Raw genomic sequence first — 15,473 nt, 5'->3', positions numbered from 1 at the left:
ATAACATGTCTATAAGTGTTAGCCAACCATAGCATGTTCATAAGTATTAGCCAATCATAACAAGTCCTTAAGTGTTATCAATCATAACATGTCTATAAGTGTTAGCCAATTATAACACATCCATAAGTGTTAGCTAATTATAATACGTCCCAAAGTGTTAGCTAAACACTACAACATCTGTTAGTCAAAGGGGACAATCAAAAAGCCTGTTTTATCGGCACCTATCTATTTCAAAGCTGTGCAACAAACTTCCACAGCAACGCCTAATTGGTATCATGCTTATCAAGGTCAAGATGATGTCAGCTAATAGGATGGAACGTGATTTGTATCATGTCATTTGCAAGCTGACACTCTCTGATGTAAACATCCAGTGCAAGTGGATCCCGTTGACAAATGTTCATGTACAAGTGGATACAGTCATGCCCCGCTTAAACAGACTTCAGATATCCGGAAACCTTGGTTCCCGGACGATTTTCATTCAAAACGAAATAATTACTATATAAATTTACCCGTATATACGGAAATTCAGTTTCCGGAACCGAATGGTCATTTTCATACACAAAACTCTGAAATGCACACAAAATTGTCTCACTGACCCGGACAATACACTTCCGCTGGTGGTAATCCTTTGATTCGTGAGAAGTCAATTAACCGAGTGACACTGAGTTACGTTTGAGACGAGCTTGTTTATTGTACATGTAATCCCATTCGATAAATATGGCGTCTGTGGAGGGCAGAGTCAGATTTTTTGAAACGTATATGTCTTGAATAAATTGAGTGGATGTATCTGTTTGCTCTGTCATCTGTCATGAGTTGCATAACTGAAGAGAAGTAACTCTTCCAGTAAGAAGCTGGTTTCAGTTATAGGGAAATTCGTTCATACGGATGAATTGTGAAATGACGCAAGTGTCCGTATAAACGTGGCACGACCGTACCATGGTTACAACATAAGCTGGTTATGGATTGGAGTGTTTGCCTGTTGTTTAACGCCGCACTCAGCAATATTCCAGCTTTATGATGGCGGTCTATAAATAATCAAGTCTGGACCAGACAATCCAGAGATTGATATCATGAGCACTGATCTATGCAATAGGGATATGATGACATGCATCAACCAAGTCAGCGAGCCTGAACACCTGATCCCGTTAGTCGCCCATTATGACAAGTATAGTAACCTCTTACGGCAAGCAATGGTTGCTGAAGACTTATTCTGACATGGACCTTGATGAGTCTGTATTGGAGTGAGTGTGAGGGAGTTTGGTTTCATGCCAATCTGAAATTTATTCTGTGATATCCTGTCGAGTCAGCTTCATGTGGAGGAAAACCGGTGAGGCAGGTCTCAGACGTTTACTACTTTGGTGAAACCCACAAGCATGGGTGTGGTGCTGACAGACCTAGAAACATAATCTGGATCATAGGTATCTGGCATACCAAAGGGATGCATCTCTGCACAGCTAAGTGCAGCACCTCAGACAACCGGGCTTGTAACCCATGCCATCTTTTTGTGATGGAATAAAAGCAACAAAACCCTTTCCATAATACAAAGAAATCTCTGCCAAAACCAGATTGTACTGTACAACTGACCACACCACAAGCATGTGTCCAAGAACCACTATCAACTAGTGATGACACCAGGTGTTCGTGAAAAGGTCTTAAAGAACGAAAAGGGTCTTTTAAATAACAGTTAATAAACTGATTGCGAGACATAATGGATGTACTGAATAATGAGTTGTGATTAAAACATAAATGTTCATCATTTCAGAGAAAAATAAATGGTATGGCTTTAAGGAGTCATCAGAAAATATTCTGTCTCAAACAGTGAGTGCATTTTGTTTTATGCCGCATTATGACACCAGAAGTTTACACATTGTACCAATGTAGGGGAAACGAAATAGGGATGTTTTTGCATAGTCTTAAGAGGCTAATGAATTGAGAGCCTGTTGCCATATCCATCTTCAGTGTTTTTCCCAAAGTATATTTATCATTATTCTTGTAATACCATCTGTAATACAAACTGTGAAGATGATTTGGGACAGTCTATACAAACTGCTTGGGCTCATTTATGAGTGAGCATCCTGTCACACCATCTTCAGAGTTTTTCACAAAGACTATTATTTATTCTAGGATGGCGTGACACTGTCTTAACAAACTGTGAAAATGATTTTGCATGATCTAAACACACTGCTATTCTATGCTTCCATGACAACTGAACCAAATGTTAACACAATGCACACAAGGAAAATCAACCAAATTGTTAACACAATGTACACGAGGAAAATCAACCAAATGTTAACACAATGCACACGAGGAAAATCAACCAAATGTTAACACAATGCACACAAGGAAAATCAACCAAATGTTAACACAATGCACACAAGAAAAATCAACCAAATTGTTAACACAATGCACACAAAGAAAATCAACCAAATGTTAACACAATGCACACAAGGAAAATCAACCAAATGTTAACACAATAATGCACACAAGGAAAATCAACCAAATGTTAACTACAACTAAGACGCCATGCAATTAACAATCTTTTGAACCATTTTCATAATGATCCCATGAAGATATTGTAATGTTATGACACCCAGTGACATATACCTACATAAGCCCTACACACCTGGCCCAAGTCTGTCCTTAATCCACACAACTACAACCACTTGTACAATGAACTCACCTAGAGGCAAGGCACTTAGAGGTGTCAGTACTCCCTCCATTAACTGTTTGTTTCTCTGAAACACAAACACAAGATAGTGCAGACACAATGACAGGCAGGTAGGAATCCTACTGATGGTGCTTGCAGGGGAGTAACATTCACACTGGCACCGTCAGGGAAACAGGCATTTTCGCTCATCAAACCAGAACCTTGAAACATTAATCCTTCAAACAAGAAAATATTCAGTTCATCCTAGGGCAGCAAATTTCTGTGGTTACTGACCTTATCACATGGCCCAAATAACCAAATGACTTCTTGTAATTGATTTGTACATGTTCCCCCTGGGGCAAGTGAGTGAACAGTGAGTGTGTCAGTGTCCTGGACATCTACAGATCGGCTGTCATGCATTCAACATGGAGGCAGAAACGCCTGCCAAGTATATGGTTGCTGGCTCAATCATCAGATGGTAAACATGTACTTCAAGGTTAAAAGTTTAAATTAATTTCACAAAAAATAAACAGTAAGATTGAGAGAGGCCTCCAGTATACTGTATTTAATGTAAAGCAAGAAACTGTGGAAAGGAACAAAATTGTGAACAAATGTTATTTAATGATCATCATGAAAGCACATGCATTGAGGAAGGAGCACATGTATTGAGGAAGGAGCACATGTACTGACGAAGGAGCACATGTACTGAGGAAGGAGCACATGTATTGAGGAAGGAGCACATGTATTGAGGAAGGAGCACATGTATTGAGGAAGGAGCACATGTATTGAGGAAGGAGCACATGTACTGAGGAAGGAGCACATGTATTGAGGAAGGAGCACATGTATTGAGGAAGGAGCACATGTACTGAGGAAGGAGCACATGTACTGAGGAAGGAGCACATGTACTGAGGAAGGAGCACATGCATTGAGGAAGGAGCACATGCATTGAGGAAGGAGCACATGTATTGAGGAAGGAGCACATGTACTGAGGAAGGAGCACATGTATTGAGGAAGGAGCACATGTATTGAGGAAGGAGCACATGTACTGAGGAAGGAGCACATGTATTGAGGAAGGAGCACATGTACTGAGGAAGGAGCACATGTATTGAGGAAGGAGCACATGTATTGAGGAAGGAGCACATGTACTGAGGAAGGAGCACATGTATTGAGGAAGGAGCACATGTATTGAGGAAGGAGCACATGTACTGAGGAAGGAGCACATGTATTGAGGAAGGAGCACATGTATTGAGGAAGGAGCACATGTATTGAGGAAGGAGCACATGTACTGAGGAAGGAGCACATGTACTGAGGAAGGAGCACATGTATTGAGGAAGGAGCACATATATTGAGGAAGGAGCACATGTATTGAGGAAGGAGCACATGTATTGAGGAAGGAGCACATGTATTGAGGAAGGAGCACATGTATTGAGGAACGAGCACATGTACTGAGGAAGGAGCACATGTATTGAGGAAGGAGCACATGTATTGAGGAAGGAGCACATGTATTGAGGAAGGAGCACATATATTGAGGAAGGAGCACATGTATTGAGGAAGGAGCACATGTATTGAGGAAGGAGCACATGCACTGAGGAAGGAGCACATGTATTGAGGAAGGAGCACATGTACTGAGGAAGGAGCACATGTACTGAGGAAGGAGCACATGTATTGAGGAAGGAGCACATGTATTGAGGAAGGAGCACATGTATTGAGGAAGGAGCACATGTATTGAGGAAGGAGCACATGTACTGAGGAAGGAGCACATGTATTGAGGAAGGAGCACATGTATTGAGGAAGGAGCACATGTATTGAGGAAGGAGCACATGTACTGAGGAAGGAGCACATGTATTGAGGAAGGAGCACATGTATTGAAGAAGGAGCACATGTATTGAGGAAGGAGCACATGTATTGAGGAAGGAGCACATGTATTGAAGCATATGCATTTTTGGTTTTGTTTTGTTCCTTGTTTAATGCCGAAATATTCTAACCATGTGACTGTAACTAGATGTGTCAAGTCAAGATAGTACCAGTGATTGACATTATGAGCATCGATCAAGGCAACTGGGATACCATGACAAGCATCAACCAAGTCACCAAGCCTGACCTTGGCTTTTACAACAAGCATAAGTCACCGGACTGGGGACCGATATGCTTATCCGCAATCCCCATGGGTCCACATGTATGGAGCAAGTAGTACATATGTATAGAGCATATGTACAGAGCAAGTAGTACATATGTATAGAGCATATGTACAGAGCCAGTAGTACATATGTATAGAGCATATGTACAGAGCAAGTAGTACATATGTATAGAGCATATGTACAGAGCAAGTAGTACATATGTATAGAGCATATGTACAGAGCAAGTAGTACATATGTATAGAGCATATGTACAGAGCAAGTAGTACATATGTATAGAGCATATGTACAGAGCAAGTAGTACATATGTATAGAGCATATGTACAGAGCAAGTAGTACATATGTATAGAGCATATGTACAGAGCAAGTAGTACATATGTATAGAGCACATGTACAGAGCAAGTAGTACATATGTATAGAGCATATGTACAGAGCAAGTAGTACATATGTATAGAGCATATGTACAGAGCAAGAAGTACATATGTGTACAGAAAATGCATAGAGCAAGAGCATATGAAGAGAGTAAGAATATGATGCACATTTATAGCAAGAAGCCCGGTACTAAGGGCTTGTACACATACATCTATGGGCTCAGCCTGGAGTTGTGACCTTTAGAAACATCCAAAGGCTACAGAACTCCTTCAAATAACCATCAGTGATATAACATATATTTTTTCAAGACCTCATTAGATTAAGTGAAAGCATAAAGAAAGCGGTGTTGTATATGAGATATTTTTGCTGGGCTTGAAAATGTGGTGTTATGAGTAACCACTAAATATTTTGCATAGAATGTTAGCAAAACTAGACATGGCCACTTATTGAAAGATGGTGCTGGAATCTGATACTGGCTGATTTCCTTGTTTCATTGAATCAATATTGCTGATACTGCGTCATATTTTTCAATCAAAAGTAAACATGGTCAAAATCCTGCTTCAATTCAACAATTACTTCTCATTGGATATCTTGTAGGACAAAGGTCTGTTCCACAAAGCGATTTTAGCACTAACATAACTCCCATGCTTACTATAGACTTTCAATCATCATAGCGCAGTGAAATGGGTCCCTGGGTCCACATGCACAAAGCGATCTTAGCACTTAGATAATCGTAACTTCCATGCTTTAACATTGACTTACAATCATCATTATCAGCACTGTGGTCTCTGGGTCCACATGCACAAAGTGATCTTAGTACAATCACATTTTAATAGTCTGACCATTTGAATCCTTGGGACTGAGATTTTTGGTAGGGCTAAAAAACTTTTTTTTTTCAAAAATAAGTGATAGTGACCATGGTGACATGTTCATTTGAACTTGAGAAAATTCAAAATATTTACACTGGTAATAACTCAAATCAGCAGCAAATTTAAAGGTTGACTTATTTCTTTGTTAACAGTTAGTGCCCAGTGTTTCATTAGTATATATCACATGCAGTAGAAACTACCAACGACCACTAATGACAGCCTTGATGTATAATTTTGGGAGCAACTTATCGGCTCAGTGTAGTGTTCAATGACAACCTTCAATATCATACTTCAAATACATGATAATACTGATAGAAAATTGTCATACTACTTACATCCCACAGTATTTTAAAGTCTTTTTGCTCGACACGAATGAGTTCTGTGTAGTCCCGTGTAATTACTGTTGCATGATGTGGTTTGTTGGTGAGGATTGCTTCGCCAAATGATGTTCCTGCTCCCAGGATACACAGTGTCACAGCATCCTGAAATGGAGATGTTTGTGATCGTGAGTATTGTTTTTATGGCACTTTTAGCAATATCACGGTGGGGGACACCAGATATTGGCTTCACACATTGCACCCTTGTGGGAATTCGAACCCAGATCTTCATCATGACAAGCAAATGCTTTAACCTTTAGGCTACCCCATCGACCCTAATTAAAAAACAAATATTGACATTGTCTTAGAAATTGATATGTAGCAGGGTGTTGATTCATCCCACAGATGGCACAATTGGTTTTCAGTACACCAATCTTTTCGTCACCCTGTGGGTATTCCATGGCAAAATAGGTTTGTATTACACCAAGTTGCTTGTCACTGCTTGCTTGGACAAACTCGTTGCTACATAAGGTGAACATTTAACCACCAAGCATCATGATCCGTAAGTATTTTAGAAGAATATTATATATTTTTTCTTGTTCTTCATCAAAGATGACTAACTGCTGGCCATATTGAAAGTCAAAATAGTAAAATGTTTACGGACAATGAAAAATCACGGACAACTTCGACGACACAACAAATGACACTGAATTAGTTCATTGAAGTATGAATTTCCACTCCAGCCAAACATCAAACCATGCCAAATCTGTACAGGCTTGCTATGAAGTGACTGAATGCTGTTTGACGCCATAGTTAGCAATATGACAGCTACAGAACAACAGCTCATAAATAAACAAGTCTGAGCAAGACAAAACAAAGCTTGTGGTCTGATCCAGGTACGATCCAAGTCATACAGGTATGACAACACACAACTAGCCTGTTCACATATTGTAACTACCCAATCCTCTGCCACAGGATCCCCACAGGAGGACAAGCATGGAGAACTGGGACCTATTCTGCCCTGGAATTCCCACAGGGGGACAAACATGGAGTACAAGGCACCTATTGTTCCCAGGAATTCCCACAGGAAGATGAGCATGGAGTACAAGGCACCTAATGTTACCAGGAATTCCCACAGGAAGACGAACATGGAGTACAAGGCACCTATTGTTCCCAGGAATTCCCACAGGAAGATGAGCATGGAGTACTGGGGACTTATTGTTCCCAGGAATTCCCACAGGAAGATGAGCATGGAGTACTGGGGACTTATTGTTCACAGAAATTCCCACAGGGGTACATACATGGAGTACTGGGGACCTTTTTCGCCCTTTAATCCGAATCAGGAGACAAGCATGAGGTACTGGGGACCTATTCTGCGATCGATCCCCACAGGGGGACAAGTGTGGAGTACTGGGGACCTATTGTTCACAGGAATTCCCACAGGGAGACAAGCATGTGGTACTGGATGTCTATTGTGACCCTGATTCCCCACAGGGAGACAAGTGTAAGGTACTGGGGCCTTATTATGGCCCCAGGATCCCCACAGGAAGAAAAGCATGACTAGAGAACTTGGGACCTATTCTGCCCGGAATCACCACAGTGACACAAGCTTGGTGTATTGGGGACCTATTGTTCGCTGAAATTCCCACAAGAAGACAAGCATGACCAGGGTACATGGGACCTATTCTTCCCCGGAATCACGGCTGGGAGACAAGCATGGGGTAAATAGAAAACAACTCTCTTGAGAACAAGTATTGGGTACTGGGACCTATTCTGCCCGGAATCCCCCTAGAGATTACTCAATGAACGTTCATATACTCAATGAACTCAAATGAAAGTCAATTCTTAATTAAAACCAATGCACATTGCTCTGGCACCGGTTACCGCACATTCATCAAGAACATCAATATTGAGTTTGGACTGTCACAGGATGGTTAAGTCCTACCTTCTGATTGCCAGACTCCGATACTGTGACCTCCAGGGAACCGGACAGAACGGTGTACCAGTTGGTGCCTACATCGCCCTGACGGAACACTGCACAACACAGCAGCAACACCATCAGCAAGGTGGCACCGAACATGTCAGCAATCTCACCACTCAATAACATCATAGCAGGAAAAGTAGCATGTAAATTACAAATGTTCTCATGAGGCCCATTATGGAGAGTCTTTGTTTGTGATGATTTTGCATCTCATAATTGTACATATTATTATTTCAAAATGCCTACAGACAATTATTGAGAAATACCTTGATCTATAAGAGTTAGTTTCAGTGGCAGTCAAATCAGGAGTTTTAATTAGAAGAGGTAAATTATGATTTGAAACCTCTGATTGACTTATTTTTAAAATAAATGGTGGAATCCCGAACAACCCACATGTGACACCCTTCTCCAGGTCCTCGTAGTAACCATAGTAACAGATCTGTTGCAGCAGCAGAGGATGGAACTTCTCCAGAGCCTTGATGTCTTTAAGGCGGGAGTAGATGATGTCGAGGTCCTCCCCACTCCGGTCTGCCGGCCTGCAACAGACAGATCAGGACTGAAAACACACCAGCACAGATACTGTACTGAACACACACCATGACAGATACTGTATTGAACACACACCATGACAGATACTGTACTGAACACACACCAGGATAGATACTGTATTGAACACACACCATGACAGATACTGTATTGAACACACACCAGGATAGATACTGTATTGAACACTCACCAGGAGAGACAATGTATTGAACACACACCATGACAGATACGGTGTTGAACACACACCATGACAGATACTGTATTGAAAACACACACCATTACAGATACTGTATTAAACACACACCATGACAGATACTGTATTGAACAAACACCAGGATAGATACTTTATTGAACACACACCAGGATAGACAATGTATTGAACACACACCATGACAGATACTGTATTAAACACACACCATGACAGATACTGTATTGAAAACACACCATAACAGATACTGTATTGAACACACACCATGACAGATACTGTATTCAACACACACCAGGATAGACAATGTATTGAACGCACACCATGACAGATACACACACCAGGATAGACAATGCATTGAACACACACCAGGATAGACAATGTATTGAACACACACCAGGATAGACAATGCATTGAACACACACCAGGACAGACAATGTATTAAACACACACCATGACATATACTGTATTGAACACACACCAGGATAGACAATGTATTGAACACACACCAGGATAGATACTGTATTGAACACACACCAGTATAGACAATGTATTGAACACACACCAGGATAGATACTGTATTGAACACACACCAGGATAGACAATGTATTGAACACACACCAGGATAGATACTGTATTGAACACACACCAGGACAGATACTGTATTCTACACACACCAGGATAGATACTTTATTGAACACACACCAGGATAGACAATGTATTGAACACACACCAGGACAGATACTGTATTGAACACACACCATGACAGATACTGTATTGAACACACACCAGGATAGATACTTTATTGAACACACACCAGGATAGACAATGTATTGAACACACACCAGGATAGATACTGTATTGAACACACACCAGGATAGATACTGTATTGAACACACACCATGACAGATACTGTACTGAACACACACCAGGATAGATACTGTATTGAACACACACCAGGATAGAGAATGTATTGAACACACACCAGGATAGATACTTTATTGAACACACACCAGGATAGACAATGTATTGAACACACACCATGATAGATACTGTATTGAACACACACCAGGATAGACAATGTATTGAACACACACCATGATGGATACTGTATTGAACACACACCAGGATAGACAATGTATTGAACACACACCAGGATAGATACTGTATTGAACACACACCAGGATAGATACTGTATTGAACACACACCAGGATAGACAATGTATTGAACACACACCAGGACAGATACTGTATTGAACACACACCAGGATAGACAATGTATTGAACACACACCATGACAGATACTGTATTGAACACACACCAGGATAGACAATGTATTGAACATACACCATGACAGATACTGTATTGAACACACACCAGGATAGACAATGTATTGAAAACACACCATGACAGATACTGTATTGAACACTCACCAGGATAGAGAATGTATTGAAAACACACCAGGACAGATACTGTATTGAACACACACCAGGATAGACAATGTATTGAAAACACACCATGACAGATACTGTATTGAACACACACCAGGATAGACAATGTATTGAACACACACCATGACAGATACTGTATTGAACACACACCATGACAGACACTGTATTGAAAACACACACAATTTGCCAATTAACTGCTTGAGATCCACCAGTTAACAATGGCATATATGGAAAACTATGAAAAAGACAATCATATCTTGTTAGGAGACAAAGTATGGCATTATGACATGCATTCTCTTCACTATGATTTGTTTTAAGTGACCGCAATGGTAAATCGATGTTGCTATAAATGATGGCGACTTTTACTGTTCTGCCTGATCAGATCACACAGGATTTAGACAAAATTAATGTAAACAAAGCTGTTGAAATATTGAATAAAATTAAGAAAATGGATTAAAACTCAAAATGAGAAATGAACTGAACCCTTTTTGTTACAAAATAGTGAAATAACGGGATTAACTCACATACTTCCTTCTTGACATGCAATTTCAGATGCTATGTGCTGGGGGTAATGTTTTCGCTTCAGATAAAAATATCAAAACAAATTGTTTGTGTCTCTATGCACCCCCACTTTCACACGTCCATAACTGATTTTTACAAAAAGTGCATATTCCACAATTAACACTGCAGTGAAAAAACATCGAAGTAGGTCATTAAATGAAACTAAAAATTTATACCTCAGACCTCTCATACTGGACTAACAAGTATTTGCATTAATCCAATCAAAGTTGCATAACGAAATTGACTTCTGGTTTGTAAACAACATGTATTTCAACGTGCAGATTTCAGCCGATTTCAGGATTTGCAAAGGATGTGTACCGTCAACTGGGCTTTGACACACCTTTTCCAAATCGTTTCACGTTTTTATTCAAGATGCTCACATGTTTTGACATAGTTTGCGAGGTAATTGTTTTATTACAATATAGATCTTGATCATCGATCAGATCATCTTGACTGGAAACCACCCTATTGTTTGAAGCAAATGCAATCGATATGAGAAGTGGAATCTGGTCTATAGGAGGGGTATAGAAGGGACATACGATCGAGCCCAGAAACACACCAGAGACCATGTCATATATTTCAGCCAGCATAAGGTGTAGCATTATAGTTCTAAGAACATTTTTACAAATATTCAGTTAATTTTTCTTCCATCATTCCTGTTGATGCAATTGTTAAGGGTACAAATTCACTAGAGAGAATCATCCTGACACGAGAGAAATTCATCCCCGGGATTAAAAATAGGGTAGAATAATATTCACTCTTACACATGCACATCACAAAAATCTTGATCAAAATGTTAAAGCCCACCTCACCTCACCTCACCTCACCTCACCTCACCTCACCTCACCTCACATACTGACTACCTTAATTCAAGTAAGCGGAGAACTTTGTGATGGAGTGATGGGCCCCTGATGACCACTTTCTGTTCCATAGTTTCTCATCCACACAGGCCAGCATCAAGTCAAGAAAGACACTTGAGATGAACTTGGTATGAAGTTGTCACTTTCACTTGCCCCCTCAGTACCAGATACACATATCATTTCAGGCAGGACCAACTTAATGATGTAAATGTACCTTGTGCCTCCGATATCCCCATGATTAATAAGTCTTACAAAAGCTAGAATATTACTATCAAATGTTAATGTTTTTGGGTCATTCTTATTTGCATATTTACTTTCTCCTGTGATGGTACGTATCTCGTTTAGGGCCTTGAGATCTTGATGAAATAGACCCTAGAATATGTGCAACATGGCATGTCTACAATCCTGATAAATAATTTGTCAGACAATTTACAAAAGTTACAGCAACAATGATCAATGTTGTTTGTGTAAGCAGTGTCTTACAAAACACTTTCTTATCTGATGAGATTCATGCAAAATTCATCTGTAAAGTGGCACCTCTGTTGAAGGGAGCGAATCCGTCACCAACTGCTCGGCTGTTTGATTATGGGCCAGCAGAGTACAAGCTTACATGTTCCTTTTTACTGATAATGGTCATTGGGATCCAGGAACTGCAGTCACAAGTCTTTTCTTGGAGTAAGGATATTCTTGAGGGGAGCTGGGATTTAAAAAATAATAATTCCCCCCTTAAAATACTTGAAAAAAAATAACAGCCTCAGTTTTCACCAAAAAAATAGATACAAAAGTTGTTCGCGGGACAAGATTGCCCCATAAAAAGTGTTGTACCAAGACACTAGGATATCGCACACGGAGCTACTTGATATCAGTATATCACACTCCAGTATATCACAAACAAGCCTATCACACACCACATCTTTCTGCCATGATATCCCTGAAGTCTCCTACAGTGTCATACACTCATCCTTCTGCCATGATAACCCTGAAGTCTCCTACAGTGTCATACACTCCATCCTTCTGCCACAATAACCCTGAAGTCTCCTACAGTGTCATACACTCATCCTTCTGCCATGATAACCCTGAAGTCTCCTACAGCGTGATACACTGATCCTTCTGCCACAATAACCCTGAAGTCTCCTACAGAGTGATACACTCATCCTTCTGCCACAACTACCCTGAAGTCTCCTACAGTGTGATACACTCATCCTTCTACAACAATATCCCTGAAGTCTCCTACAGAGTGATACACTCATCCTTCTGCCACAACTACCCTGAAGTCTCCTACAGAGTGATACACTCACTTTCTGCCATGATAACCCTGAAGTCTCCTACAGTGTGATACACTCATCCTTCTGCCACAACTACCCTGAAGTCTCCTACAGAGTGATACACTCACTTTCTGCCATGATAACCCTGAAGTCTCCTACAGTGTGATACACTCATCCTTCTGCCACAATATCCCTGAAGTCTCCTACAGAGTGATACACTCATCCTTCTGCCACAACTACCCTGAAGTCTTCTACAGTGTGATACACTCACTTTCTGCCATGATAACCCTGAAGTCTCCTACAGAGTGATACACTCACTTTCTGCCATGATAACCCTGAAGTCTCCTACAGTGTGATACACTCATCCTTCTGCCACAATAACCCTGAAGTCTCCTACAGTGTGATACACTCATCCTTCTGCCATGATAACCCTGAAGTCTCCTACAGCGTGATACACTGATCCTTCTGCCACAACTACCCTGAAGTCTCCTACAGTGTGATACACTCATCCTTCTACCACAATAACCCTGAAGTATCCTACAGTGCAATACACTCATCCTGCTGCCCTAGTTACCAGTGTCACAGCTCCAGCCAGCTCGCCCCTGTAATGGCAGACTGGACATCAAGTGGGATTAGGCTTACATAGTTGGATGACAAATGACTGTCACCATTAAACCTGATAAGCTCAGTAATGAGATATATCCTAGAATGAGCGAAAATACTAAATCATACAGGATTAGTCTAAATATGTTTACAGATCTGTGATAAGGACACAGTAGCCATCACAACTTTCTTACGATGATTAATAGTAGGCATCAATATAAGATGTCCTTTTAGCAATCTGGATCTGTAGGCAGGAAAACTGAGGATGAGGCCTCTCATTACGGTCCGACCATTTAATGTACATCAGGCTTGGGGGAGCGGACTTTAGTTTGAGACACTGAGATATTGTTTCAGTCAGCAATTATGTGAGTGCAAATATGTTTCCCTGTACATTTGTTCTGGGGGACTTGATGTACTAGGAGTTTTGTTTCTGGGTCTTCATGTACAAGGAGTTTTGTTTCTGTGGAACAATAAATCCAGGGGAAAAAAATCTGTGCTTAGGAAAATTGTTATATATGTATGCTTTGCCCCTCAATCCTTTTAATCATAAATATTTTTAAGGTGGGATATGGGCAGAAGTCTTACCCCTAGGACTAATTCATCGCTCATACTTCAAGACATGCAAGTATTTTCTCTGAAAGGGGGAAAACATTTTTTTTGAGGACCCACCAAACTTTATTTTTCAGAAAATCCAGCTAGTCCAGTGAACAAGTTATTTTTTTCTTGAAGGGACAATAGCAAAATGTCAACATTTTCAGGAACAAATTTAAAAAACAAAACATCCCAGATCCCACCTCCTCCAAGATCCCACCTTCTTGATGTACTGACTATTTTTTCTGCTATGGTTTTGTTTGTTGTTTAATGCCGTACTCAGTAGCAGCATTCCAGCCATATGACAGCGGTCTGTAAAAAAATCAAGTGTGGACCAGTTAATCCAGTCATTGACATCATGAGCATGAATCTGCACAATTGGGATATGATGACTGGCATCAACTAATTCGGCGACCCTGACCCCTGATCCCGTTAGTCACCTCTTTCAACATGCATGGGTTGCTGTAGACCAGTTGTAAACAGTTGGTTGACGTTGGCATAGCCATCTATCCAATTCATCCCATAGGTGCTCTATCGGGTTCAAATCTGGGGATCTGGAGGGCCAGGGGAGAACGTTAACGTCGTTGTTGTGTAAAAAGGCTCTTGTGATCCGTGCTGTATGTGGTCGAGCATTGTCCTGCTGGAATACATCGCTTCCGCCCACATCATAACGCTACCCCGACCAAACCTGTCCACTTCCTGTAAGCAGGTTCTGGCGTAATGTTCTCCCCGACGTCTGTAGACCCGTGCTCTTCCATGCCCTCGACGGAGGAGAAATCTTGATTCGTCGCTGAACCAGACATCTCTCCATCGCAGTTGAGGCCATACCCTGATCGGGATGCCCCTGCCTGCAAGTGGCCTATGACGCTGTTTCTTTGCATTTCTGTTAATCTTGGCATGTTGTTGAACTGTCACTTTTCGATTGATGCAGATGCCAGGCCATCAAAAACCCTGCTCTTTAATACTGTTCATAGTCCTGCTGCACGTGCAGTGCGTGCAGCTCCATGGCCTTTTTGTTAATGCACTGGGTGCATTTCCTGAATCGTACTTGTTTCCCCACTGATGGTTTG

General features: G+C 40.9%; 1 protein-coding gene across 2 annotated transcripts in view; it reads right to left on the bottom strand.

The window, feature by feature from the left end:
- The window catches only part of LOC139465052 (rap guanine nucleotide exchange factor 4-like), an 87,853-nt gene that overhangs the window by 56,807 nt on the left and 15,573 nt on the right, over positions 1-15,473 (bottom strand). For both annotated transcript variants that reach the window (XM_071246746.1, XM_071246747.1), the window contains exons 3-6: positions 8,715-8,857; positions 8,286-8,374; positions 6,359-6,505; positions 2,681-2,735 (exon numbers count right to left, since the gene is read on the bottom strand). In XM_071246746.1, the coding sequence (XP_071102847.1) occupies positions 2,681-2,735; positions 6,359-6,505; positions 8,286-8,374; positions 8,715-8,857 (434 nt within the window). The remainder of the gene's footprint in view (positions 1-2,680; positions 2,736-6,358; positions 6,506-8,285; positions 8,375-8,714; positions 8,858-15,473) is intronic.

Source organism: Haliotis cracherodii, unplaced genomic scaffold (genome assembly GCF_022045235.1).
Source record: "Haliotis cracherodii isolate W230 unplaced genomic scaffold, xgHalCrac1.p SCAF_17, whole genome shotgun sequence".
NCBI classification, from domain to species: domain Eukaryota; kingdom Metazoa; phylum Mollusca; class Gastropoda; order Lepetellida; family Haliotidae; genus Haliotis; species Haliotis cracherodii.
This window is presented reverse-complemented; position numbering and strand designations above follow the sequence as displayed.